Source organism: Falco naumanni, chromosome 1 (genome assembly GCF_017639655.2).
Source record: "Falco naumanni isolate bFalNau1 chromosome 1, bFalNau1.pat, whole genome shotgun sequence".
In the NCBI taxonomy this organism is placed as follows: Eukaryota; Metazoa; Chordata; class Aves; order Falconiformes; family Falconidae; genus Falco; species Falco naumanni.
The window spans coordinates 98,772,018-98,797,500 of record NC_054054.1 but is presented as its reverse complement, the minus strand read 5'-3'; the positions used below and the strand labels follow the sequence as shown (position 1 = coordinate 98,797,500).

At 51.2% G+C, this 25,483-nt stretch overlaps 1 protein-coding gene across 2 annotated transcripts in view; it reads right to left on the bottom strand.

The window, feature by feature from the left end:
- MN1 (MN1 proto-oncogene, transcriptional regulator) overlaps positions 1 to 17,071 on the bottom strand; it is a 111,980-nt gene extending 94,909 nt beyond the window's left edge. For both annotated transcript variants that reach the window (XM_040611678.1, XM_040611689.1), the window contains exon 1: positions 13,537 to 17,071. In XM_040611678.1, coding sequence (XP_040467612.1) covers positions 13,537 to 16,978 — 3,442 coding nt within the window. In that variant the 5' untranslated portion in view covers positions 16,979 to 17,071. The remainder of the gene's footprint in view (positions 1 to 13,536) is intronic.
- Positions 17,072 to 25,483: the final 8,412 nt, after the last annotated feature.

Here is a 25,483-nt window from a genome sequence, read left to right as displayed (position 1 = left end):
CTGGGCACAGCACCGGGTCACAAGCACGTAAGAGGATCTTCAAGAGTGTTTATTTGGCAATTCTTCCCCCAGTTCCCAAACACACACACGTGGACCATCACAAACACCGTCTCCTGTACTTGCCTGGGCTCACGCTACGGTGAAGGCAGCAGCAGTACCCCCACTGACCACACTCACACAGCTGTGCAGCAGCAGACCCATTGAACGCAGGCAGGGAAGCAACAGCTGGGTAAAAAAGCCACTAAAACCCTGATGCAGGATGCCTGCAATAGCCCATCCAGATTTTGAGTTCAAATAAGGTGTCCAAAAAAGAGAGTATTACAGAGAAGAGCTCCAGAGTAGCTTCTACAGGCACCAGAACTGCTTTGAGAAAAGGCCTTACATTTTTCCTGTATTTCATGTTTTGGGGGATACTCCAAGCACAGAGTCCCTTGAAGAGTAATCTGTCACAAAAGCGATGCAAAAGGCTGCTCAGCATTACTGCTGAAGTAATTTTTATTTTGCAAATGGAGACTTTGAGTTGCAACAACTAATATCCGTGTCTCCATCGTTACGAGTATTGCTTATATGTGGGAACCATTTTGCTAACACTATGAAAACACCAAACAATTTATTTAATAAAAGCATTTTCCCCACTGCAACTCAAAAGTAAATAGCTGCTTAAAGCAGGAATCTTTCTATTAGCCCTATTCCTACAGTACAGTTCTGTTCTCACTGTTACATTAAAACCCTTTAATGAAACGGAAACCATTAAAAAGCATGAATATATGTTTTGGGTTTCTGTTGGCTGGGACTGGCCTCTGCTCCAGGTGTGCAACAAACCCATGCTGGGGTGACGCTGGCAAAGGCCACGATAGGCTTGACCACTCTCCTTTTTGGAGTATTTCTGACAAAAAATGACCTGCTAAGTGACTTATTCATGTCTCCATCACCTGGTGGCCACACGCCGAGTAGCAGAGCCAGGAAGAGCACAGCTGGCACACTCACCATGTACCACCCCATCAGAAAGCACAAATCCAGACATGAAGCCACAGGGGTAAGAGCAGCCCCATGACGTGCGCCCTGCGAAGGGATGCAGAGCCAACCGTGATGCTGACCTTTAAGCCCAACATCTATTTTCTGTAAAGTACGCAGAGAGCCCTCAGTAGTCGTTCCAGTGAGATTTAACTAAAGTGGGGGGAGCACAGAGGATAAAGACAGATCAATTTTGCTCAAAAATTTTAAATGAAACACTCCTGTTTTGGAAAGAATTTCATTAAGGTGAAAATATAATATAGAAGTACCCATTTAGGAAGAATGTGCCATTAATTCTTAGCAGTGTATGCAGACGGGAAAATTGCATTTTTATCTAAATGGTTTTTCCTGCATAACCCATTTACAGTATTCTTTTACAGCTCAGTAATGGGAACTTTTCACATTTCTATTCGGGCCAGACCACGGTAGAAGGCAGCCTTCAAGAACATTTCAAATATAACCCCTTAAAACAGATTCCAAGAGAAGCTCCACAAAAAGGAAGAGAAAGGCCAGTACAGCACATCTTAAAAGGTGGTAGGAAAAGGAAAGGAAAAAACCCTCCACCTTAAAGATATAAGCCAAATTTTTGAGGGCAAGAGGAAAAAGGAGGTGGTTTAGGTGTTGGTTTTTTTCCCCTAAGGGACAAGAAAAGATTTGGTCTTTTTCCCTCTTCTTCCTGGCGTGAAGCAGAAACAGCTCCTCTTCAGTGTAGTCCACAGTCCCAAACGCACACAAAGAGCACAACGGTGCCGCCGTTACCACTTTGAAAAAACACACAGATATTCTGAGCTGTAACAGTTGCTATTACATACAATGAAAAAAAATGTAGGCTATGAAAAACTATTTTTATCATCATAAACAAATGCTCATTTCTCACTACAAATAGTTTCACACCATTTGAAACTGAACATAATCTAAACAATAATTTCAAACAATTGATGCTGTGATCCAAGTTTGCCTGATATACTGCCATCAGGCAATGAGAATGAAGTCAAGTAAAAGCAAAAGCAAACTTGGAACTGACTGAACCATGTGTTACTGGGTTCACCTAGTCTAGCACAAATAAAAGCAAACATGAAATTCAAAGCTTTTTGAAGTCTTGATTTCATCACCACATATCTCAAACTCAAGTAAACACAAACCAAAACAGTACACTGGCCTTGTGCTTAATAAACAAATCGACTGATTCTCCAAATAATGTAGCAGGGCTCACAAAAGAAGTTAAAGCTGTGTGTTTTCTAAGCATTGTTCTTTTGACATTCTTCACCTCTTTTTTTTTTTTTTTTACCCCTCCCGTGTTGGCTTATTAGCTTACTTCCAAAAATTAGTATAACAGAAAATTTTATCTTTCAAAACAGATGTTTAAAAGTGCAGCAGTTATGGAAATACAATTGGACAATGAATAGTTTTTATTCCCTTTACCTAGCCATACTCCTCACTGCAAAGCAGTAATTACAGGAATATACTTCTGTTTTAAGCTTTACTGTAAGCTCTTTCCAAATTTAAGGCCAGCAACCAACCCTTCATTATGCTTAATAGGTAGACATAAAAATGTAATTGTATCACAATCTCTCCAACTGCATGCTTCTCCAGCTCCTGAAGCTCACACTTGTCTGAAAGGAAGAGAGTTTTTATTCTTCTCTGTAACTGAAATGTTTCAGCACCATTGGCGTAAACCACTCTAGAGAAAAAGCTACACCAAATACGAATGGATTTGGACAATTATTTGGAGTAAAACTCCATTGCTTTGTTAAATACTCCACCTTTCCCAAGTGGTGTTTGTCAGCCCACCGCAGGCAGGCTCCTGGGCCACCCCAGCAGCCAGGCATCCACTGAGCCAGGGCGGCAGCACCCACATCACAGCAGCAGCACCCACATCACGGCAGCAGCACCCACATCACGGCGGCAGCACCGCCTCACGGCGGCAGCACCCACACCAGGGCAGCAGCACCGCCTCACGGCGGCAGCACCCACACCAGGGCGGCAGCACCCGCACCAGGGCGGCAGCCCCGGGGAGCCCGCAGCATCCAGGAGCCCTGCAGCTGCCAGCAGCAAATTTGTTTCTGCAATTCCTGTAAGCACCCCAGCTGAAGTAAGTAAAATCAGGATGCAGTATACTAACTTGATTCATCTACATGACAAATCACATTATCACGTAATATAGAATATTACTTTGCATGCACGAAGTCTGGAAGTAAAGATAACCCACATAACTGAGGCCACTCCCAGGCTCCCTGCAGCTTCTGCGGCCGCTGCCCTGTCCCCCAGCAGTTCCAGAGCCATCGCCACTCGTCCCCATTTTGCAGACAGCTACAACGTATTAACAGACGATGGTACGAAACTTCCTATCGACAGCAAATAATAATAAAAAAGAACCGGAATGAAGAAATGCTTTGGTATTCTCTCTTTTTTTTGGTGATCTGCCTATCTTAAAATAGCTCATACGAGATTTTAATTATACTTTGAGACAGTCCTATTTTTTCCTCTGCCTCTAGAACGACAGCATAGTGGAGAGAGCACAGGGAGTTGGGATGCTAGCTGTTTCTCCCAGCATAAAAAGAACAGCATGTGCCTATATTTAGAGGTAGAGAAGGGAACTACAGCATCCAGGGGGGGTGGGGGGGTGGATGAAAATCATACTGATTTTATCTTCAGAAAAGCACTTGTGTCTTTGGTTTGTTTAAATCAAGAATGTGTTGCAAGTGTTTGACCCTATATCCAGTAACAATAAAATCTGTTCCATCATAAAATACCAGCTGCTTTGCACTCTGAATGGTAACACTATTTTTAAAGTGTTTCAGAATTATTGTCTCATAGATTGTGGTAATTTTTATTATGATTACTGGGGAATTCCTTTTTTGTTGTTGTTGTTGTAGAATACAAGCAACAGGGACATTTATTACTTTCTTGCTTTTAAAACTGGCATTTGGTCTGAAATTTGGGCTACGCTTCAGACCAGGCAAAAGAAGTTTTTCAGCCTAACATTTTGGCACTAAAAAAATTACCAAAACAAGCAAGTCAGATCAAAAATACCTGTAACATCAGATGCAAAAAGTTACCTGACTGCCTTACAGGCCTAAGGGATGCCCTGTTTCTAGCAACGCTCCGTCAGTACCACCCTAGGTTTAGGTGATCCCAGAGCGCTGTGCCGTACCGGAGAGCTCCAGCCTCGGGGTCGGGTCCTGGCCGGGCAGGATCCCCCTCACCCAGAGGAGAGGAGAATCCCACCCATGGTGATGCCTCCACCCCCAGATACCTGACCCATCTCACATCAAACTATTTCCACATCATTTTGGTTTCTTTTCCTGTTGCTCAGTCTGAGAAATTCATTTAGAAATTCACTCACATACTAGGTCAGAAGTGCCGTAACTGAGGTTTTGAGGGTTTTTTTCCAGGAGAGGAGAAATGTTGCAGCAGGGAGGGCAGTATGGCTGCACCATCCTCACCAAACACACCAGAGGAAGAAGTAAACAATGCAGAAATGAGATTACCAAGTGGGACGAGACGCTCTCAGCTCTTCGTTCCCCATGCCTACACGCATTTCCCAAGCGCCACAGCTGGGCCCCCAGCTGCACGCTCCATTCCAGCACCGTTCGGTCCCAGCATGCCAGCCTTTGTTGGGCACCCAAGCGCCGAGACTCATCCCCAGGGTCCCTCCGGCTCCACCGGCGCGCGACCCCATCGCGCACCCCGCCAGCATCTTCTGCCACAGCCACGGTGGCACTGCGGTCATTGGGCCACGCGGCTGCCGGCTTACTGGTGGAGGCTCACCCATCCCTGGTAAAACAGCTGCGTGGCCAAACGACGTCTGTTTTATCTCATTTGGACGGTTAATCTTTTAGCAGTGGGAACATCTCCCAGGTTTCTAAAGCACCGTGTCAATTTATGGTGCAATAAATATGATCTTAAATAATAAAAATAATAATAGAGTGAGACCTGAATATGGACTCCACTGCGTTCTAAATCAAACATAAACCCAAGTATCCATAAGTGCAATGGTAATGACTTGACCAACTGTGCCATCTAGCCAGGAGACTGGAACACTCAGGCAGACGCTCCCTCTCTGCCTGTTTTCACCAGACAATCGGAGCATCACCTCCAGCAGCGGATGGGAGGGAACACTCGGTCCTGATCCCCAGGGACCGGCCCTGCTTGCAATGCACTCACATCTGCGTCTCTTCGACAGCCTTCATCTACAGCATCCTCTGCTTTCCGTGACTCCTCTCACCCAAAACCAAAAGGCTTTAAAATGTCATTATAGAGGAAGACTATACCCAGCCCCCCCAAAAAAATTAGTTGAAGATTTTTCTAGGAAAGAGATCCTAAAATTCTGACCAGATAATAACCCCAGTCCAGCCTTCATTTCCTATGTTAATAGATCCATTTACATCTTTCTAGCAAAATGGTTTCAGGCTACATTTAAAAAAAAAAAAAAAAGTCATGCCTTTCTTCTTAAACTGCATTTTGGGAGAAGATTAAGAGGAGGAAGGAAGGATATGACTGTTTCCAGGGTTTTTTAGTGTATTTGCTTCACACAGCGAATTAATATTCCCAATTTTAAATCGGGAGTATATTCTTAATTAGGGTATGAAATGTTTTAAAATTTTCTTCACTTTACAAATGGCTGCTTTTTCAATTAACTGTGCTTCCTCAGCCTCAGGATGATCTTTCTATTAGCAATACAAATTCTTTCTAATATTTTGTGAATACTAATTCACAAAATTAATTAAATGCAGACTTAACTCCGCAAATATACATTTTACCACAAAAAAACCCGCTGTCTCCCAACTACTGACTGATTACAGGCTTTTCTGTGATCAAGAGTATCAGGTCCTAAAGGCCCAGCAGTCGGAACTGAAGGTAAGAGAGTTAAAACAAAAAAAGGTAGCAACTCAGTTGCCTCATCTCGCTTTTTAAATGCTCCAAGCCAGGGGGAGGGGGGGAGCAAATACAAATATCCAGAAGTTCAGGCAAAGTGGCCATGAGAGCGCGGCTGCAGCGCTGCCCCCGCCACAACACTGCAGCCGGCGCAGCCCTTCGAGCTCACACATGTGTTGTTTGTGTTTAAATTCAAATAAACTGTATTTATTTTAATGTAAAAAAAACCCCAAATCCAACCCCCAACTATCAAAGCAGCACTTAAACATAACCAGATTTCTGCTTACCAAGCCAAAAAAAAGCTTCTTTAGACAAATCTTAAAAGCTAATAAAAATTGAGACAGCACAATGTCATGCACTGTGTTGTTACGTTCACATACTAAACAGACACAAACAGATTTCCTAAAATTTAAAATAAACAGACATAAACTGCACAACTAAAGGCTCCCAGCAGAAGCTAAATAAGCAGACAAGAAACAGTTCATTCTCAGGAGCTTCCCCTGACTGATACGTATGTGCATCCTGGGGAGTGAAATCATAAGATGTGATTAAACAGTTACTGTCTAACAGGGGCCAGACAAAACTTGCAAAAACTTTATTAAAAAATGGCCAGCATGGGTCAGACCCAACCCTCTGGGAAAGGGATGCACCTAGCTTTGAGTCAGGTGGCTTGGAAGGGCACAAGCCCAGGATACGTGGCTGCTGAACACAAATACTCTTATGAATACGCTTGCACCATTACAAAAAATAACTCAAGTATGGGGGAGAAGACTACTAGAAAAACAGCAACCTCAGTATTTTTGCATCAGCATATAGATAAAAAGTGCAATGCTAGGAGAAGACATCTTTAGAGCGTCAAGGCTTACAACTTATTACATCAACTAAGGAAAATGCATTCACTGCATACATATGGTTTTGTCATTTGCCAGGAGATGAGCAGAACATGAAGACTTAGAAGAGAGGGCATTGCCGGGGGGGGCGGGCAGAAGAGGGGTTCTGATGAGGGGGGTAGCAAAGCAGTATCATCTAAAATGTTCTCTTTGAAGTATTAAGAAAGTCAGCTTGTAAAAATTAATGGATTAGACCTCCAGCTGTTCAATTCTCAGCTTTAAATTTAAAAGCCATTTCACTTTGGAACACTGGCACATAATCCACAAAATAATTTAAATTTGTAAAAAAAAAAGTTTAAAAAAATGTTTGCACTAAAAAAGACTTCTAATATTTCATAATGTTTTAACTGCACCTACACAAAAGTATTTGCAAAGGAAAAGCAGCTAACTACAAAGAATGTCAGTACCTTTACAAAAGCTAGTCATGTCATCACTATGTGCAAACTGGCTCTATCTACAGAATAGCAAAAATTCAGATTTACATTTTCAAAGTTGAGAAATCGAACCAAGACCAGAAAAGCCAGAGCAGACCTTAAATTTCCTGGAAGATTCCACAGCCTCACCTATTTAATTTCCATAGGGTTCCCTGCCCTGCGTCCCTCACCCAAGAACCGGTGCTGAGGAAGTGCACAAGCAAGCCCCGTTCTAAATATACCTCATTAATGGAAGCTCTCCTTTTAAAAACATCCCTCGAACAAATGAAACAAGGATAATTCTGTATTTAAATAAACACTACATCAATCTTGAAAATGTCCTGCAAACCATAAGCGTGTCTTTACGGGTGCAAAATTGTTCTTTTCAAGGGCTTAAGATTTGTCAGTGAGGGGTCTGACAGCAAGCGGCCGTGCTGGGCAGGCAGAACCCGGCGCCCGGCGCCCAACGCCCGCTATCCGTGCCGCCTGCGTACAAAGCGCTCCAGCCTAAAACATGTTAAGGACAATCTATTTCATGCTAGTGATAAATCAGGGATGGGTCCCACTAGCCACAACTGGACCGGTCTCTTTTAATATCCTCAATGTGTTCTAGGAAATACGTAATTAAAACTGTTTATGGTATTTCAGTAAATGTAGCATTCAAAAAGCCTATGTGTTAGGCCACCTGAAGATTCATTTCAGAGCTGGCTTTACACTTTTTGTGGATACTCTACTCTCACTTGTCTTTAATAGAAATACACAAGAAACCACAGACTAAAACTGTACAGTAATTTGTCTAGTACTAAAATTTTATATGGTCACATAAAGAGATTTTGCTGTACCAAAACCTCTCCCTGGTACAGAACATTGCGGAAGCTGGGAGTCAGCTGTTACAAATAAAAAGCAGCCCACATATTTTCAGGTCAGACTTTTGTTTAATGCCTTATCCTTTGCTCTATACAACTAACAATAAACTGTGTCTGTAGGTACTGCGGGTTAATAATGTTTTTTAGGAAAAAATTATTTGCAGTTCTATGGCAGAGCATTCCACTAGGTCATTGGTAAAAAAAACAGGTATTGCACATTAAAAATTAAGAGCAGACATGGTGTAATACATCACAGATCAGAATAAATTTATGCTGTCATCTAAGCTCATATATAAATATTAAGTCTAATTCATTTCCTTTTACATCACATGTAAAGATCTGAAGCACATTCACATACCAGTTTCAAGAAATATATCCCCCAAAGTCTGTCTCATGCACTCTCTCACAGCACGCATGTACAAAACAACCCAGTTAAAACTTACCTCACAACTAAACATGCCGTTATAAAATGGGCCGTGACATTCACAAAAGCAAGCATCACGATGCAAACCAAATTTGTGATCTGCATTAACTTGAATACAGCTAGACTCTCTGCTAAAATGAGCGGAACAGGTAAATGTAAAGATCAAAAATTAAGACAGACAGACAGATGAATGGATGCAAAGGCAAACAGAGGGACTATGGTAGTTACCGAAATGCCAATAAATTCACACACTTTCTGCATTCAACATCTTAGTGCACTATAGCAGCAGCATCAAACACTACTGAAAGCTCTGCCCCTTGCCTTCTCTAGTATTTGCCACAAAGGTCTACAAGCACACTGCTGCAGGACGTTTATAAAACAAAGGAAAACATTTCTAAACAGGACTATTTTCTAGTAGAAAATACTAAAAATTATAGTCGGTCAAAGTAAACAATAGAGTGTCACTGTAATTTACATGAAGCCAACCCAAGCAGGGGCAACTTCTCAGTAATTATTTTTTTTTTTAACAGGTCGGAAGAGTTTAAAGGATCATATTAAACCCAAACCTAATGCCCACTGAACTCTCTCCTGCGATACGCAACAGGAGCATTCCTCCCTCATAAATCTGCATGCTAATCCAGATCATTTATTAAAGATGTGTACTTCATATCTGTGGAGTATATCGCATAACTTCTTGGCAAAGGCAACAGCATTTTTTCCCACTAACTGTTAAAATTCCTCGTGTAAGTTTAAACAGCCCTTTCAAGCAAACAAAGCAGCACCGGGAATCACAGATCCATGGCTGCAAAGTGCGCTGAGCTTCGTCACTGAACTCATTTCCAGCAGCCCTTACTACAGCGCAAACCTGTTCCGAATCACATACTGCCTTCAGTGATATTGTTTGAAATGCCTCACCAGAGGTCTGACAAACTCGGTCTCGGTAAACAAACCTAGTCCCTTGGTAAAGCCTCCAAAAGAATTCAGCAGTATTTAAAATAAAAGCACGCAGCAGAACATACGAGGAAGAGAAAGAAAACAAAGGCTCCCAGCTGCATCTGGACCAAATTTGACCTTTGTTAATGTTATTTGGTAGTCATTTACCGATGTTACGTACTGCTTCATCAAGAGTTCTGGCCTGCTGGCTCATTCAAATGATAGGTTCAGTGTTACGATGAAATATTAACAAAAACTCAAAGATGAAAACTAACCGTGCTGCACTGCATGTGCCCACCAGCGCGGACGGACGAGTCCAGCGGCCACCGAGCAGCTGAATATATTCTCAGTTTTTCCAATCAACGCTCGCACAGTTCTAGGTTACATATTGATGTCTTCACCTGACATATGCAGCGTGGGACCTTCACAATTTCAATTAAAAACTAAAACAAAACCCCACCAGCACTTAATTACCGGGTTTCTAGAGAATACTAATCAACATTTCACTGAAAGGGAAATCGTCCCGGTTCAGTCAAACCAGGGAAAGCAAAACCCCACCGAACTGGCCCTGCGTTTTAAAGTGAATTTGATCTGGTTATTCTTTGTTAGCTAGGGCCGCGGTGCTGGAAGTCAACACGACCTCTCCAGACTTGGTATTATTATACCTCACTCCCAGCTCTAGCTGCACGGCAGAGGAAAATGTGAAATTCTAGAAAGCATTTGGGGGGGAGGGGGGGGGACACACACCAAACCATCACCCACTTCATATCAAACATGGTAGCACAAGAAATGATGTATTGGAGAATACTCCTTATGGAAAATCGCATTTCAGTGAAGATCAACATCCAGCCAGCCCTGACAATGTTAAATTCAGAAACAAAATGCAAACACATGCACAGAACTCGTAAAGGCTATCACCAAAGGATGTAGGTGTGTACTTGTTACACGGGCACCTACAGCTCAGGTGTCTGAAACAACGTTATCTGCTCCCATCTACCTTTAAAATTCACAGCTCACACAGATTGCTAGATACTAGCAAATAATTTTTATGGCATTATGAGAAAAAAAAAAGCAAAAAAAAAGCAGTAAGTCTTGAGGAATCCGACCAGCCGTTAAAACAACTCAAACAAGTTGTTTCACCCAGTAATCCCAGCATTAACAGAGTATTTGAAAAGTTCCCAATTCTGTTGCGTTTTGGGGAGCCTATCCGTTCCCAAGCTGCCCCTCCACGGCCGGCAGCAAAGCCGGAGCCTGCGGTCCCTGGCGCGGAGGAGCAGCGGGAAGGCAGCTGCCGTGCCCAGCACTCTGCTGAGGGGCAACCTGCCCTCTGACACCCGCCACCCCCTCCTCCATCCTGCCCCGGACCCGCTGAGCAGCCGATGCGGATCGCGGCAGTGCCACAATAGGAATAAATCACCGAACGCCTTCCCTCCCACCACGGCAGGTGTAATTAAGAAGCCCACCAACAATGCCTATGTGTTGGTGAGGGAACTAGGGTCTAACAACTAATCTCACCCTTAACAATACAGCACAGTAATGTGAAATGGTGAGCACTCCCCCAGCGCAGAACTGCAGCGCATTTAGGAACTGCTTGAAATTTGGAGGAGTGCTGTCTGAAGGCTGCGCGTTCAGCCTGCACGCATACACCAGGGAACTGCTGGAACAGACACCACGAATGCAAATCCCAGCCGACCAAAAAGGTTTAAAATCTCACTCACTGGATAAATAAAGCCTTTTCTTAAACACAGTCTCAAACACTCGGGGGGTATGCCAATGGAAAGCTAAATCGTTTCTACTAACCGAGGAGAACAGCCTGTTTTGTTTCACCTATTGTATCTTTACCACTTCCAACAACAGTTAAAGTAAATTCTCCACTGGTCTGTATGAATTTCCTCATCTGAAGAACCAGCCCATTCAAATCCTTCAAGTGACTAAAGTGTGAAACAAAACGAGTGCCTCTATGCATTGTTGTAAAACTGCTTTGCTATTTAATGTTAAGCCTCCGAAATACTAAAACATATCCTTATATAGGAACACTGATTAAATGGTTTTCCTTCCAAGTGATGAACTGTTTCAACAGCAACATTGTGGTTATCGCAACCAGAAAGCAATTACTTATTTCACTAGATGTTACTAAGTATAGCGGTGATCAAAGTGAACGTAGGAGTGCTTAAAGGACATTAAAGCAAGCATTGCTCCATATGACACATATACACAAAATATACGTAATTTTAAGCCAGATTATGCTTTTAATAAATGTGCTGCTCAAGATTAAATCCCTGCTGAGGACTTTTTTTTTTTTTTAAACCCATGAAATTAAGATCTATCGAGTAAGTTACTCTTAAAATCTAATTCTAAATAGCGCATGGTGTTGAGATCTGCATGTCTGTATGCATGTGTGAGAGTGCACACATAACGGGGGGGGAGGCGGTGGTACGTGTGTGTGTGTGTGCGTGTGTTGTGAGAGAACGTATATATGTGTGTGAGTCTGCCAAGGTAGAAGTGACAGGAACTGTGATTTGTGCTAACTAGCTATTGATCCAGTCAGATCTAGATGTTGTGTACAAGAAACAATAAAAGAGAAGGGGCCAGGAAGGATGCTGTGTGCAACTCCATTTAAAAATGGAAAAGAAGGGCCCCAAACAAACCAATTTATGTCCTTGCCTGGGTGAAGCATGGAGAATGCTGATGGGCTTCCTAGAGTCTGCTGTGCATGCTAAACACTCCCGCTTGAAATGAGTCTCCTGCGCTGGGCATTAAACATGAACAAAGAGACAAACCATGGGGGCTAGGATTCACGCTTCAGAAACCCAAAGCTGGAAAGCCAACCAGAACTGGGGGTAGGAAATTGCCCAGTTTTCAAACCATCTCCCTTTTGATTTTCCTAACACCTTTCTCAGCAAAATTACTAAATGTGGAAGACTGTAAAAAGTCACTCTGCAACCACCAAACGTAATGAAAACAATTTCAAACTACACCAGCAGTAGCAAAACATCAACTTTCCTAGGCACAAATAATGAGGTTATATTGCGTAAATTACGCACGTGCACTTAGAGCACATCAAAAAATTGCCTGCGAGCATTCATACAGCAGGTACATGCACGTGCATCTATTGTAATATTCACGCACACCATCAGGCAGTTTGTAAAATATGGCTTTGATAAGAGAAAATAGAAACCAATTGAAGGTATAATCATCTTTATCTTAAACAGCATTTATAATAGAGGGCTTTCCATTAAAATATTTTTTCCCTGAGCTTGGGGAATTATGGTGCCCTCTGGACACAGGGAAGGACCAAAAATTACAACTAATGTTGAAATTAAACATCTGTCAACTAAGCAAGTTTTACACCAGCAGACCCAGAGCTTTATTTTAAATTGCCTTTCTATTAAAGAAAAAAAAATATAAAAATCTGAAGAGCTTTTCAGTCCAGTATTGCGCTGCTGGCAGGCTCTTAATGCAAGCGGGGAAATACCTGGAAGCGGAGGGACAGCACCGCTAACAAACGCCTGTGTTCATGGTTTAGGAAAATCACTTTGGGAGAAAAGGCTGGAAGGTTCAGCCAGCACGGGGCTCTGCGAGAGCCCCCTCCTCAGCACTCCGTGCCCAGCAGGGCTCTGCGGGAGCCCCCTCCTCAGCACCCTATGCCCAGCAGGGCTCTGCGGGAGCCCCCTCCTCAGCACCCTATGCCCCGCGGGGAGCCCCTTCCACAGCACCACCCTCTGTGGCCCCCTCCGCAACACCCCAGGCCCAGCATCACAGCCGGGGCTCTGCCGGGAGCCCCTCTGCTCAGCACCCCGCGAGCCCCCCGAGCCGTGGCCGCCGCAGCCCTCGGGGGGCCGCTCCCCAGGTGTGATGGGGATGGGGCTGGCAGTCCAGCCGTCACCCGGGCCGGTCGGGCAGCGGGCACTTTGTCCCTGCCACTGGCCACCTGGCAGAGCCAGCCAGCATCCCACAGCCCGTTCCCAGCATCCGCCAAGGTCCCCACCGGGGATGGAGCGGGGCTGGGGCTGGCGCGTGCCCAGCATCCCGGTGCTGCAGCCCCACTGCTGCCCCTTCCCCAGGCAGCCCCCCACGCCCTCCCCCAGGGGCCAGCACCCGCGCAGGACAATCAATACCTTCTTTGCTGGGGTTCGGAGGCTTGGGCTTCTCCCAGGGTGCCATGGCCTTGTCCTCCTCCTGCCCCTCCATCAGGGCCTTCTCACCAGGCAGGTACCAGGTGGAGTTGTGCTCCGCCATCAGGGAGTCCAGGTCGATGGTGCTCATGGCGCTCTTGACGCCCTCCGAGCAGCAGCTGCCCAGGTCGCTGTCCCCGTTCTGCCCCGCGCACTCCCCCTTCTTGCTCTTCAGCCCCAAGGGCTGATCTTCCGAGATGCTGAACTGCTGCCGCTGCAGCTGGATCTGCGCCTGCAGGATCTCCAGGGGGTGGATCTCGTCCTGGGCCGAGGTGCTCGTGGGGGTCCGCACCTGCTCCATGCTTGGGGTGCCGGGGTGGGCGCCTGCCGTGGTGCTGAGCCCGTAGCTGTCAGGGGTCGAGGTAGACGTACTGAGGAGGCTGAGGGCCAGGGGCTTCTGTCCGTTGAGAAGTGCGTGCTCCCCGCGGGGCAGCTTGGGCGAGCCGCTCAGCAGCGGGCTGCGGGTGGGCTTGGAGGCGGCGTTGTCGGAGCTGGAGGACACCTCGTCCTCGTTGCCGTAGCTGGTGCTGACCTCGTCGGGAAAGTCCACGTGCGGGGAGCTGCCATCCGACTTGGTCACGCTCTGGATGCCGCTGTCCAGGGAGGACATCAGGTCGGGCTGCTCCCCCAGCAGCAGCTCACCACCCTTGCCCCAGGAGGGTGAGGTCAGGGGCTTGTCATGCGGGGTGCCCCCACCACGCTCCGCACCCGGAGCCCCCGGTGGGCCCCCCGCCACCGCCGGCACTGCCGGCTGCCCCGGGCTGACACCGGCCCCGCCGCCCTCCGTGGCCGAGAACTTCTCGAAGAAGGTGCCGGGGCTGACGTGCCCGCTGTCCCGTTTCCGGCGGCCCCGCCCCCGCCCGCCGCCCGCCTTCCCCTCGCCACCGGCCGCCGGCTCCAGCGCGTAGCCGGGCGAGAGGCTGCTCTCGGCAGGCAGCAGCGGGGCAGCACCCGACGCCTTGCCCGTGCCACCCCCGCCTGCCGGCGGCCCTGCCGGAAAGTAGTCTGGGGCGGCGGGTGGCGGTGGGTCAGGCTCAGCCTGGCTGAGCTTGCGCTTGGCCTCGGCTGGGCTCTTCTTGTTGAAGGTGACGTTGAGGTTGGGGGCACCCAGGCTGGCGATCATGTTCTGGCAGGCAGTGGAGAGGGCGGCCAGGCAGCTCTGCCCGAAGACGTTGTCCTTGCTGGCCGGCTTGCTGAAGGAGCCCAGCGAGAGGGCGCCCAGCTTGCTGGCGGCGGGCCGCGGCGGCGGTGGCGGCGGGAACTCAGGCGGGGGTGGCGGATAGGCGCCCGGCGAGGCGCTGAGGGCAGGTGCGGCCCCATGGGCCGTCGGCTGCCGCGCTGCCGCCGCAAAGGGGAAGCTGGGCTGGGCGGCAAAGTCGGCGGGGCCGCGGCGCTCAGCGGGGGCGCTGGGCAGCGCCACACCACCGCCCGGCGACTGCAGCTGCGAGAGGCCACCCATGGCGGGCGCAAATGGCGGGTGGACACCCGGCGAGGGCAGAGCCTGCGCCGGCCCCTCGCCCGCCATCCGCAGCGGCTCCTGCAGCCCTAGCCCTCCAGCACCCGGCCGGAAGAGCACGGCGGTGCCGCCCGGCTGCAGGCCCAGCTCGTGGGGGGCCGCCTCGGCCGGCAGCCCTGGCGCCGCCATGCGCCGCGGCAGCAGCTCCCCGGGCGGTGGCGGCCCCGCAAACCAGGCGCTGTCAGGGGCCAGATGCGGCGCCGGTGCGTCGAAGCCGCGGCTGCTGCCGCCAGCCTCCCGCTCAAAGGCAGGCGGGGGTAGGCCGCCGGGCGGGCCCACCTCACCATGGTGCCCCAGCTGCTGCAGGCTGGGCGGCCGCAGGCGCTGCTGGCTGCGGGAGGCCATCTGCTTCATCACCAGGGCTGCGTTCTGGCGCTGCGCCAGCGCCGGGTGCTCGGGGCCGCCATGTGGCAACGGCCCCCCAAAGGCCTCGGGCGCCGGCGGGGTGAACTCGCCCGGCAGGCCGGAGTAGGCCGTCGGGGAGAGGTGGCTCTCCATGGTGGGGCCGTGCATGCCGCTGCCCCAGGAGGCGCAGCGCTCGACGCCGGGGTTGCCAGGGAAGTCGAACCGCGGCCTCTTGGCGACGCTCACGTAGGGGGCATCGAAGTGCTGCAGTCTTTGATTTGGTGGCTGTTGCGGAGGAGGGTGCTGCATATTAAACACGGGGTCGGTGTAGGGATGCATATTCCTGTTCTCCAGTCTGTGAATAGGGTATTCAAACTGTGCATGCTGGTTCTGCATTATGGGCCCATTGTCCTGCAGGTTGGGGTTGGGAGCGTTGGCTTCTGTTTGCTGTTGCCTAGGGATGGCTGGCGGGCAGGAGTTCTGTCTGGCCAGCAAACCCGGCGGCTGCTGCGGCGGTTGCGGCGGTGGTGGCTGCTGCTGCTGCTGCATCAGCGGGTGCCTGGCGCTGGCCCCTGGTTCCAGGCCGGCCGACATCTTCCGCGCCCCCCCGAAGCGCTCAAAGAAGACGCCGTGCTGCTGTGGCGGGTGCGCCTTGGCCACGGCCATGCCCGGCGCTCGGGGCAGGGCAGGCGCCCCCGCGAAGCTGCCGCCCGCTGGCACCTGCCGCCCGCCGCCGTAGTGCGGCAGCTGCCCCTCGGGCTCCGACGGGGAGAAGACGGGCAGCTCGAAGTGGCCGGCGGGGCCGTCGCCGGGGTAATTGTATTCCAGCGAGTCCACGCCGCCCTGCGCGGGCAGCCGCCGCTGCTCCAGGCCGTGCGGCTCGGAGGAGCCGGCCGCCGGCAGCCCGTGGAAGGAGGCGGCGCGGTTGGGGGACTGGTCGAGGGGCAGGCAGGGCGCCGGCACGGCGTGGCTGGAGGCGCCGGCGCTGTGGTGCTGGAAGTCGGGCAGGTTCCCGGGGCGCTGCTGCCCGAAGCCCTCGCCGCCCTGGCTCTCGGCCATGTGCTCGTAGCCGTCGGCGAACGCCGTCTGCCCGCCCAGCGCGCCGCTGTAGCCCAGGAGCCGGCCGCCGTGCACGCAGGAGGCGCCGGGGTCGGGCCCGAAGTTGCCGCCGAAGTGCGGGGGGTGCTGGTGGGGGTGGTGGGCGCCGCCGTGGCCGCCGTGCGGCTGCTGCCCGCCGAAGAAGCCGTGCACCGGGGGCTGCATGCCGCCGCCGTGCAGCTCGGCGGGGCCGCGGCCCGGGAAGCCGTAGGCGTCCCCGGCCAGGCTCATGTTCATGCCCAGGAGGGGCGGCTCGCCCAGCGCGCCCAGGGCCGGGTCCACCGCCGCCGCCGCCGGGCCGCCGCCGGGGAAGGCCGGCGCCTTGAAGTGCGCGCTCATGCTCAGTCCGGGCTGGCCGAAGCCCCGCTCCGCCTGCCCGCCGCTCCGGCCGCTGCTCTGCGGCTCGAACTGCTCCAGCCCGAACATCCTGCGCGGCTCCTCAGAAGGGCATGGCCGCTCCGCGCCGCGCCGCTCCGCTCCGCCGTCCCGCGTCCCCCGCCGCCCCGCTCGGCCGCCCCCGCTCACATCCTGCCGCGCCGCCGCGCCGCTGCCACCGGCCGCCCGCCCGCGCTCACCCCGGCGGCGGCTCGCCGCTCGCTGCCGCCCGGCACCGGCCGCGCTGCGTTGCCCGAGAGCCGACGGGGCGGCGCGCCGCCGCTCATAGGCTCCGGCGCCCGGGAGCTGCGCGCCGCATCGCCGGCCCGCCGTGCGCTGCCCGCGGCTCGCAGGGCTCCGGCGGCGGCGGGGCGGCGGGGCCGGTGCGGGCGGCGGGGCCGGCGCTGCGTGCGGGCGCTGGGAGGGCTGCGCCGCGCTCCCCGGCGCGCTCCCTCGCTCTCACCCGGCGCTGGCGGAGCAGCAACAAGTTTTGCATTTCAGCGATGAATTTCAGCCATCGGGGCTGCGCCAATGAGCGCCGCGCGGCCCGGGGCGGGGCTCGCCGTTAAGGTGGCTCCGCCGCCCCGCCCGCCCTCCCGCCGCGCCGCTCCCCGCGGCCCCTGCGCGCAGCCCCGGGGTGCTGGCGGCCCGGCCCCGCCGCGCGGCTGGCAACGGCCGGGGGGGGGCTCCCCGCGCCTCCCGCCCGGGGGACACCGCCCGGGGGACACCGCCCGGCGGCCGCGGGCTGGGTACGGAGCGGTGCCGCCGTCCCGGCCAGAGGAGCCCGGCGGCGGGGGCCGAGCGGCGCGCCCCGTCGGGCCCGCCCGGGCGGGCAGCCGGAGCCGCGGGGTATGTGCGGGGGAGCGGGACGCCCGCCTGCGCCCGGCCGTTACCGGGAGCGGGGGCGGCAGCGGCCGGCCCCCCCGCGGGGCAGGGCACCCCTCGGGCGGGCGGCGCTCCGGGTGCCGGCGGCTCGCACGTGTCGATGGTTTAAAAAAAATCAAAATGAACATGACTCCCACCAAAAAAATGAGACCTATAAATAAGCGGCCGAGAAGTATTTGTATATGGCAGGAGAGTTTTAAAGGGATTTTTTTTCTGCAGGATCAGGATGCTGCGCTGTGATTAAATATTGATTTTGTGTAATTAGTTTTCATGTGAACTATCCTCCTTGCTGATGGCTTGGAGATTTCAGAACTGGAGAAGAAATGGAATTGGACATGGAAATTATTACTTAGCCAAGTGACGGGGGGGGCGCGGGGTGCGGGGCTGGCACCGGGGCAGAAAATGAAGTGCGCGCGGCCCGGCAGCGGCACAAAGGAATAGAGGGGGGGGGGCTCGCTCGGGAACGGCGCCCACGGCGGCGGGGTGTGGGGGTGGGGAGCCGCCGGCCCCTGCGCCCTTGTGGCCCCGCAGAGCGGCAGCGGGCCAGGCCCACAGCGGCTCCGCAGCCCCCCGGGTCAGGGCAGGGCAGGAGCCCCCCCTCCGGGCAGGGCAGGGTCCCGCCCGGGCCCGGGGCTCCCGCCGCTGCCGCCGCGCACCCTCTGCGCCTGCGTGCGCGCCGTCGGAGCCGGCTCTTGCGAACGGGCACAGCGCCCCCTGGCGCCCGCCCCCCCCGCCGCCGCCCGGCCGCCCCCCCCCTCCGGGCTGGCAGGCAGCCGCGCCCCCGGGCCCCCCGACGGCGGGCAGGAGGGACGGGGCAGGGCCCCGGCGGGGACCGCCTCGGGGCATCGGCCCCTCCACCCTCCCCGGCCTGTCCTGCCGCGCTCGTCGGGCGGCCCCGCGCCCCGGGGTACGGCCCGGTCACCGCCCGGCCCGCTCTTCACCGGGGCCGCTCGGGGCTGTGGGGTGGGCGGGGTGTGTGTGTGTGTGTGCTGGGGACAGCCCCCGGGGCCCGCCGGTGGGCGCAGAGCGGCGGCATCCCCGGAGGGCAGCACCTGTCCCTTGGGGCAGCGCTTAACGTAGCCGGGGGCATCCCAATGGCTCACACACACACACACACACACACCACCCACCCCCAGCCCCCCCAAGCCCCTCTTCCCATGCTCAGAACAGATTTCTGGCTTTCGTGGGAGCCAGATCCTAGCCCAGCAGAGAAACTGGCTTCTGAAGCGCATGGGGACCTTCGCTGCACTGAGCTCCAGGAAGCCTGCCCACCGTGTGCCCACCGTGTGCCCACCGCATGCCCACTGCGTGCCCACTGTGTGCCCGCCAGGCCTCCTTCCACCTGCACACATGCCGGGCTGCGAGATGTGCTGCCGGCAGCGTTTTAGGTGTGGGGCACGCATGCCCTGCGCACAGGTGGGCTTCGGCAGCAGCAAGGCAGGCACATGCCGGACACAAAGCCCACGGCAGACATAGCACTGCTTCCCGAACTTGGGAAAAGGAGGATGCTTTTGTTGGGGAGATACATCTATTAGTGCGGGAGCGATGTCTCTGTCACACAGCGGATCGTTCTGAAGTTTGTTCCTTGCAGGAGCGGCATTAACGTGCTTTGGCTTTTGCTCCCAAGGAGGTGGTGTCTCAGCAGTGAGAGCAGCAGGCCTGCCCAGCGCTGGGCTGTGGCTGCCAAGGCTGAGCCTGCAGGGCTCGAAGGAACAGCACAGCACGGCATGGCACGGCATGGCAGTACCTCTGCTCACCCCCATGTACATACATGAAGTGCACTTGGCTCTTCACTTTAATTTGTTACTGCCTCAGAATGGTAATAATTAGTTGTGTAAACTAGCATTCGCTTATTAGCTGGTATTTCACCGGCCAAAATGGCATCCGATTTAAATCTGGATTATATAGAAAAAAAAAAAAAAAACCACAAAAAAAGCTGGATTATATTTTAAGAGTGCCAGTCAAAAAACTGCAACAGAACAAGTAAAAGCATTGCAAGCCAAAACAACATTGGCGTTTTACTGCATGTCCTGCCAGTACAGAATTGCCCAGTGGGGCTGAGGCTCTCCGGCTGGTCAGTCTTTAACATGGGCAAGGAACGTGGTCAGCTCTTGCTGGGACAGATCAGCAAGCAGAGCATCTACCTCAGAGGAGTAACACCACTTTTACTACAGCTAGAACCCTTTTTTTTCTTTCCTTTTGGTGTGTCTGCTCTACAGTGGCCTAAAAAGATACTTCGTATGTAAAGTACTACGTGCCAGGTGGACAATATATCTGTCTGGAGTATTATTGGAGGGAATTACTGTTGTAATCATGGTGGGTTTCATTTGCAGTTGACCCTTTTTATCATGGCTTCATTGTCATGTTTATGTACAGGTGTTTCTCTGGGGAAACAGTCTGATCGCTCCGCACAGCGGGTGCCATGAGAGGTGTATCACAAGTGGTGTGGAAGAAAGTCGCTCATGTAAGGTGACTAGAATTCTGCTGGGAAGAATTATTTCTAGTGATGTAAAAGGACCTCAGGCCTCTCTGCAAACGCAGCTCTTTCCTAAGGCAGGGAGTTGTGCCTTTCATAGATACCTCCTGTAATGCTGCCTTCCATGGAAGACACCCAATGCTTCAGAAAAGACAGATTTTTACTCATTTAGAAGATTGACCTTGCATTTTCTAGGCAATTCAGACTCGGTTTGTTCCTCAAGTGGAGCAAGCATGGTCTACCTGAAGAGCAGAACGACGCTGAGAAGGAGGATACACTTAGGACAGAGACTTCCTTGGGCCGTGGGCTGACCAGCTCAAATGCTTCCAGACAAGTGTTGATCCTCCTCTCTCCTCCTTCCTGGTCTGTGCCCAGCAGCCGGAGCTGCAGGCGTCCCTGCCAGGGCCAGCGGCGAGGCTGGCCACTGGGTTCTCCAAGCAGCTGCTAGTGCCTTTCCCGGGCTGCTTCACCCAAAGGCTCTTCTGCTTCTCCACTGCCAGCCCAGGCAACACCGACTGCCCGGAGCAAATTCCCAGGCTGGAGGTTTCGGCACAGTAATTCACCGGCAGCGCTGCCCAGATCCAGCTGCAGCTCAGCAGCGGCATATAACTGGCCGATGGCAAATATGGAGATAGTATCAGCCTAAATATTTTGACAGTAAAAACAGTGATTAAAATGGCAAGGTCCTATACTAGCTGCAGCATTCTACAGGCCCGTGGTGTAAACCTTCACTGTTTGTTAAATGTCAGAAGGCGGCTTAACCCTGCTTTCTAACTTGGAACATGTTCTGGCTAAAGGCGCCCTGGGGCTGGCAACCTGCCGTGCACCTCCTGGCTTCCCAGTGTTGGGGAGCACTGGCCGGAGGCTGCCCCTGGACCGTGACCAGCACCATCGGGAGCACTTTGGTCGCAACGGGTCACAGTCACCCAGCCGAGTAGAAGGGAGCCTCTCTCAAATTGTACCAAGTACTGAAAAGTGTATTTTACAAAATATATTTTTACTTTCAGTCTTTGGTCATCTTGGGGGAAGCAGGGAAAGGCATTATTTAAATAGTGTAGCTGCAGGGGATTATATTCTAAATTAACAATAGTAATCACTCCTGCCAAATCCAAAGTTGAGGGGATTCATTTATTTCGACTTTCAAGACAATAGCACAATTTGGGGTTTCATACTGCAAGCTCTGAACACCAAATGGTGGGGCTGAGGTTTTTTAAAAAAATAATTCAAACAACATCAATTCATCAGACTTGAATTCAGTTCTTTCCACTGTGCCAGTTTAACTTGCACTGAGAAAAGTTGCTGCTCAGCAAAAAAAAAAAAATAAAATAATTCCTTTTTAACAAAATGAATGCATCATACATAAAACATCACGAACCATACAATTAGTAAGCAAATGTAAGAGTTCAGCTCAGTTCATAATTATTCAGCAAACCTATTCAGAATGATTTTTTTCTCCCTGCAGCAATCAACTGTGTGGGCTCATTACCACTGAGAATCTAACGAAGAAACCACCACATAAACTGTACAAAACAAGCCCATATGCTAGCAAAACTTCAGCCCGGCTAGCCATTAGCGACAAGCCTTTTAAAGCCTTCCATGGAGCAAAACCACAGCTTACTTTCGGTGGTGTTTATACCCCCAGCTCTGTAAGGATACCTTTTCATTCATATGTCAGGCTTCAGGTGTATATAAATTTTAGCTACCGAATAGCCCGTGCAGTGTTTGGTAGTGCAGCCATCTGGAACAATACAAAAAAGCATTTGGTTGCTGCTACACGTTGTGTACCAGCCGAAGCGATGACTCCTGTCTTTAGAGCATGGGCTCCCAACAGTTACTTTGCAAAAAAAGCCGATAGTTGTTTCTTGGCAGTGATTGCTGCTCCTAGCAGGGATATTCAATGAAAAGACTTTGAATATTTTGAAGGGCAGGTCTCTGCGCCTGGTGGCTGACATTATCAGAAAGGTTTTCAACATTTCTGTCTGCAAGTTAGGGAAACTATTGCATCTCCTCTCTCTCAAAGTTATAGCAAACATGGTGACTGGACCAACTCGGGGGGGAAATATATGAAATAATGAGATGAGCGTGACAGCATGGCGAAGGCGGAGCAGCAGCACGAGGGCAGGCATTCCTGCAGAGGAGACGATGTTTACTTGTGTGCACTTGCTTTAGTTCCCAAAAACGGCTGAGTTTTGGGTACGGCAGTGCTCTTCCCTGGCAGGGGCTCCCTGGGCCCTGTGTGGCACAGGCTGTGCCCGCAGCGGGCAAAGGGCTGTGTCACACGGGGGTCTGGCGGCTCCGGGAGGGGTTTGCTCAGGGGCAGCCACCTTGCTGGCCTCCAGAGCTGGGAGGCACTGGGGAGTGCACTGAAAGGTGGAAACCTGTCCGGGAGTCCAGCCTCCTCTGTCGCTTTGTGTCCTTCCCTGCTTGAATGGCTGGAGGTGACTATTTCGTAATTGAGATTAAAGACAATTTCGTCTGTAAAACCTGCTTTGCATTCAGTTTCTGAAAAGTTTGCCTCACTGATGTGAATATTTTATGCTTAGTTTTGCCAACCATGTTGTTTTCTGGAAAGTTTGAACCAAATTCCTTCAGACACTTGACTGCTTCCCATTTTAAAAAATGCATAACTGAATAATAAGAGTTAAGGGACTAAAACTGTTCCAGTCATTTCCTGCGGAGCCGGCAGCAATTTCAGAACTCAGCCCTTCAGAAGGATTTTCCCGTTTGTTTTCTCTGCAAGGTTGGTTTAGTTTCTTTGCATCTCTGCAACCTTAAGCTGTGTATTTTCCCTGTTTGATTCTTCAGGCAGATCAGTATGGATCATGGTATTTTCACAATATTCGTAAGTTTTTCCATTGCTGCGAACAGCTTTTTTTACATCGAGTATATTAGGTCCCATTTATGTCATTTAGGTGAAAACCTTTACAGCATATGGGGCACTTGGGTGTACATGCTGGACACATTTAGTTTTTTCCAATTTAGATCATTAAGAAACAGGCTAGTGCTAAAATTTTACAAAATTGAGATTACAGTTAGTAAAACCACTAGGAAACACTAAAGCAAATTTCCCCGTCTATGACAATTGTACTACAGTATATGTACCTTGTGGGCTTTTTTTCCCCCCTTCAAATTCCCATCTCTAAAACACACACCGTAGGGTTACACACTTGGTTGCAGTGGGCAGAAAAAAGAAATTAGATCACATGTATAGCACAAAATAATTAGTTTGGCTGCAGGAACACTAGAAGTTTTATATTTCCTAAAATAACTCAGTGAAACATAAATAAAAAATAGTACCTCTCTATACGGATAATCGGTATTTAACTCTCCTCAGTATTTTATGATGGAGTTTGCATGATCAACTTTGTTCTGTTGTTTTCTTAAACTTAAACCAGGTGGGAATTTATGTAAGCTTGGTGGAGCAGGAATGATCTTTGAGCATCTGGAAAGTCTAGCTCACTGTGGGTGATGCCAGCAAACCACTAAAGTTAATTCATTTTTCATCGTCTTACAAATTGTGCTATTGTGAAAGCAGAGAAGCAGAGGCTGTTTTGTAAAGTCCTGATGACTTCATTTTCCCCAAGTGTTAATTTCATGAGAGCGTTCACCTTAGCGCTTCCTTTTTACATCCCAAAATCCCGTGGCATTTTACACGTTGCATTTGCAAGTCCTTCCCTTCTGTCACTCGCATGACAGTGTCCTCCTGCCCAGGCAGAGCAGGACCGCGCTGGGGGAGCAGCTGGGGCTGTCGGATGCAGTTTCAGATGTCGCTGTTTTGCAGAACTCACCTAGCGTGGACCAGATTGGTGTCTCCCGGAGAACCTCCCACGGGTACCCACAGCAGAGCATCCCCACTTTTCACTGTCACCTAACGCCCACTGAACCGCCCAGCCTTGGCTGAGGAGCAAGCTGCGGGCAAGAGGAACGCTTGAGAACGTGGTGCCCAGAATGCAAAGCCACCGGCAAGTAGACCCTCCTGTATTTATTGTTTATCACGCTACTCCACGAGATTTCACAGAATGACTCGCGATGGTGAGCCTTGGCTCGTCGTCCTGTTTTGTCCAGGTTAAACCCCCCAGTGCCTCTGCCCAGGCGCAGGGTGAAGAGCCGTGCCAATGCAGTGGGCTCTCGGTGGGCAGCACGGCAGCCCCGGCAGGCAGGGCAGGCAGCGGGCTGAGGGGGTCTGTGGCTGTGGGGAGATGCCCTGACACCCCCTGGACAGGGATCCCAGCTCCTCCTGGGCCTTCGCACGGGGCTGGATTCCATCCACGCCAGGTAAGGTGTTATTTGCCTTTTTGACAGGAATTACTGACAAGTGGCACACGCAGCAGCCCCGGGTACCCCTGCGCCAACCACCACCTCCCCCGCAAGGACTCGAAGCACCAACCCCCCCCTGGCTCCCCGCCACAGGCACAAAGGGTTAAACATCTCCTGCCATCCATAACCCATCCTTCTCCAGGATCACATGGCCCCTCAGCATCCCTCTACAAAAGGCCTGATTTAATCCCGAAGCAGACTCACATTGTACTCCAGCCTTGCAGCGCTGTCAGGCTATCGGGTTTCCAACTCATATCCAAGGCACAGCCCAAGCACAGAGCAGGAACAAAGACTTCTTTGTTACTGGGGGGGGGGGGGGGGGGGGGGGAAATCCCCTGAAGATATTAGCAGTGCAGTAGAGTTCAAACTGTTAAATGATTCAAATATTATTTAATGAATATATTTGAAATGAGGTCTCACAACCCATAACACTTTTTAGATCATCATTTACAAAGAGCCCGCCTCTTCGTTTACTTCTTTACGAAGTCGTTGCTTTCAGTTTTTAATTATAGCCATTTTGCTTCCAAGCTTTTTCAGGGACTTCGGTTCTTTTTATGATACAGTTTAGCTGGTGACTACCGGATCTTTCACAAGTCCTTGTAATCACGTTCCCTTAATTTACCTCGCACCGCATTTCTGTGGCCACAAGTATCAGGATTTTAACTGGGATTGGAGAAGCACTGCAAAGTTCAAATACCTTGAGTTTCTTGTTCAGGCCTTGGATATACAATTCTAAAAGAGAAAGCCATAGAATTTTAAACAGAAAAATTAAAGAAACCAGGTAGAATGGGTGCTAGAAAGAAACGTGTCTCCAACCTGAGGACATAAAGTTTTAGAACTAAATTTGAGTTTACTGTGCTTATAGCAATGAGAAATCC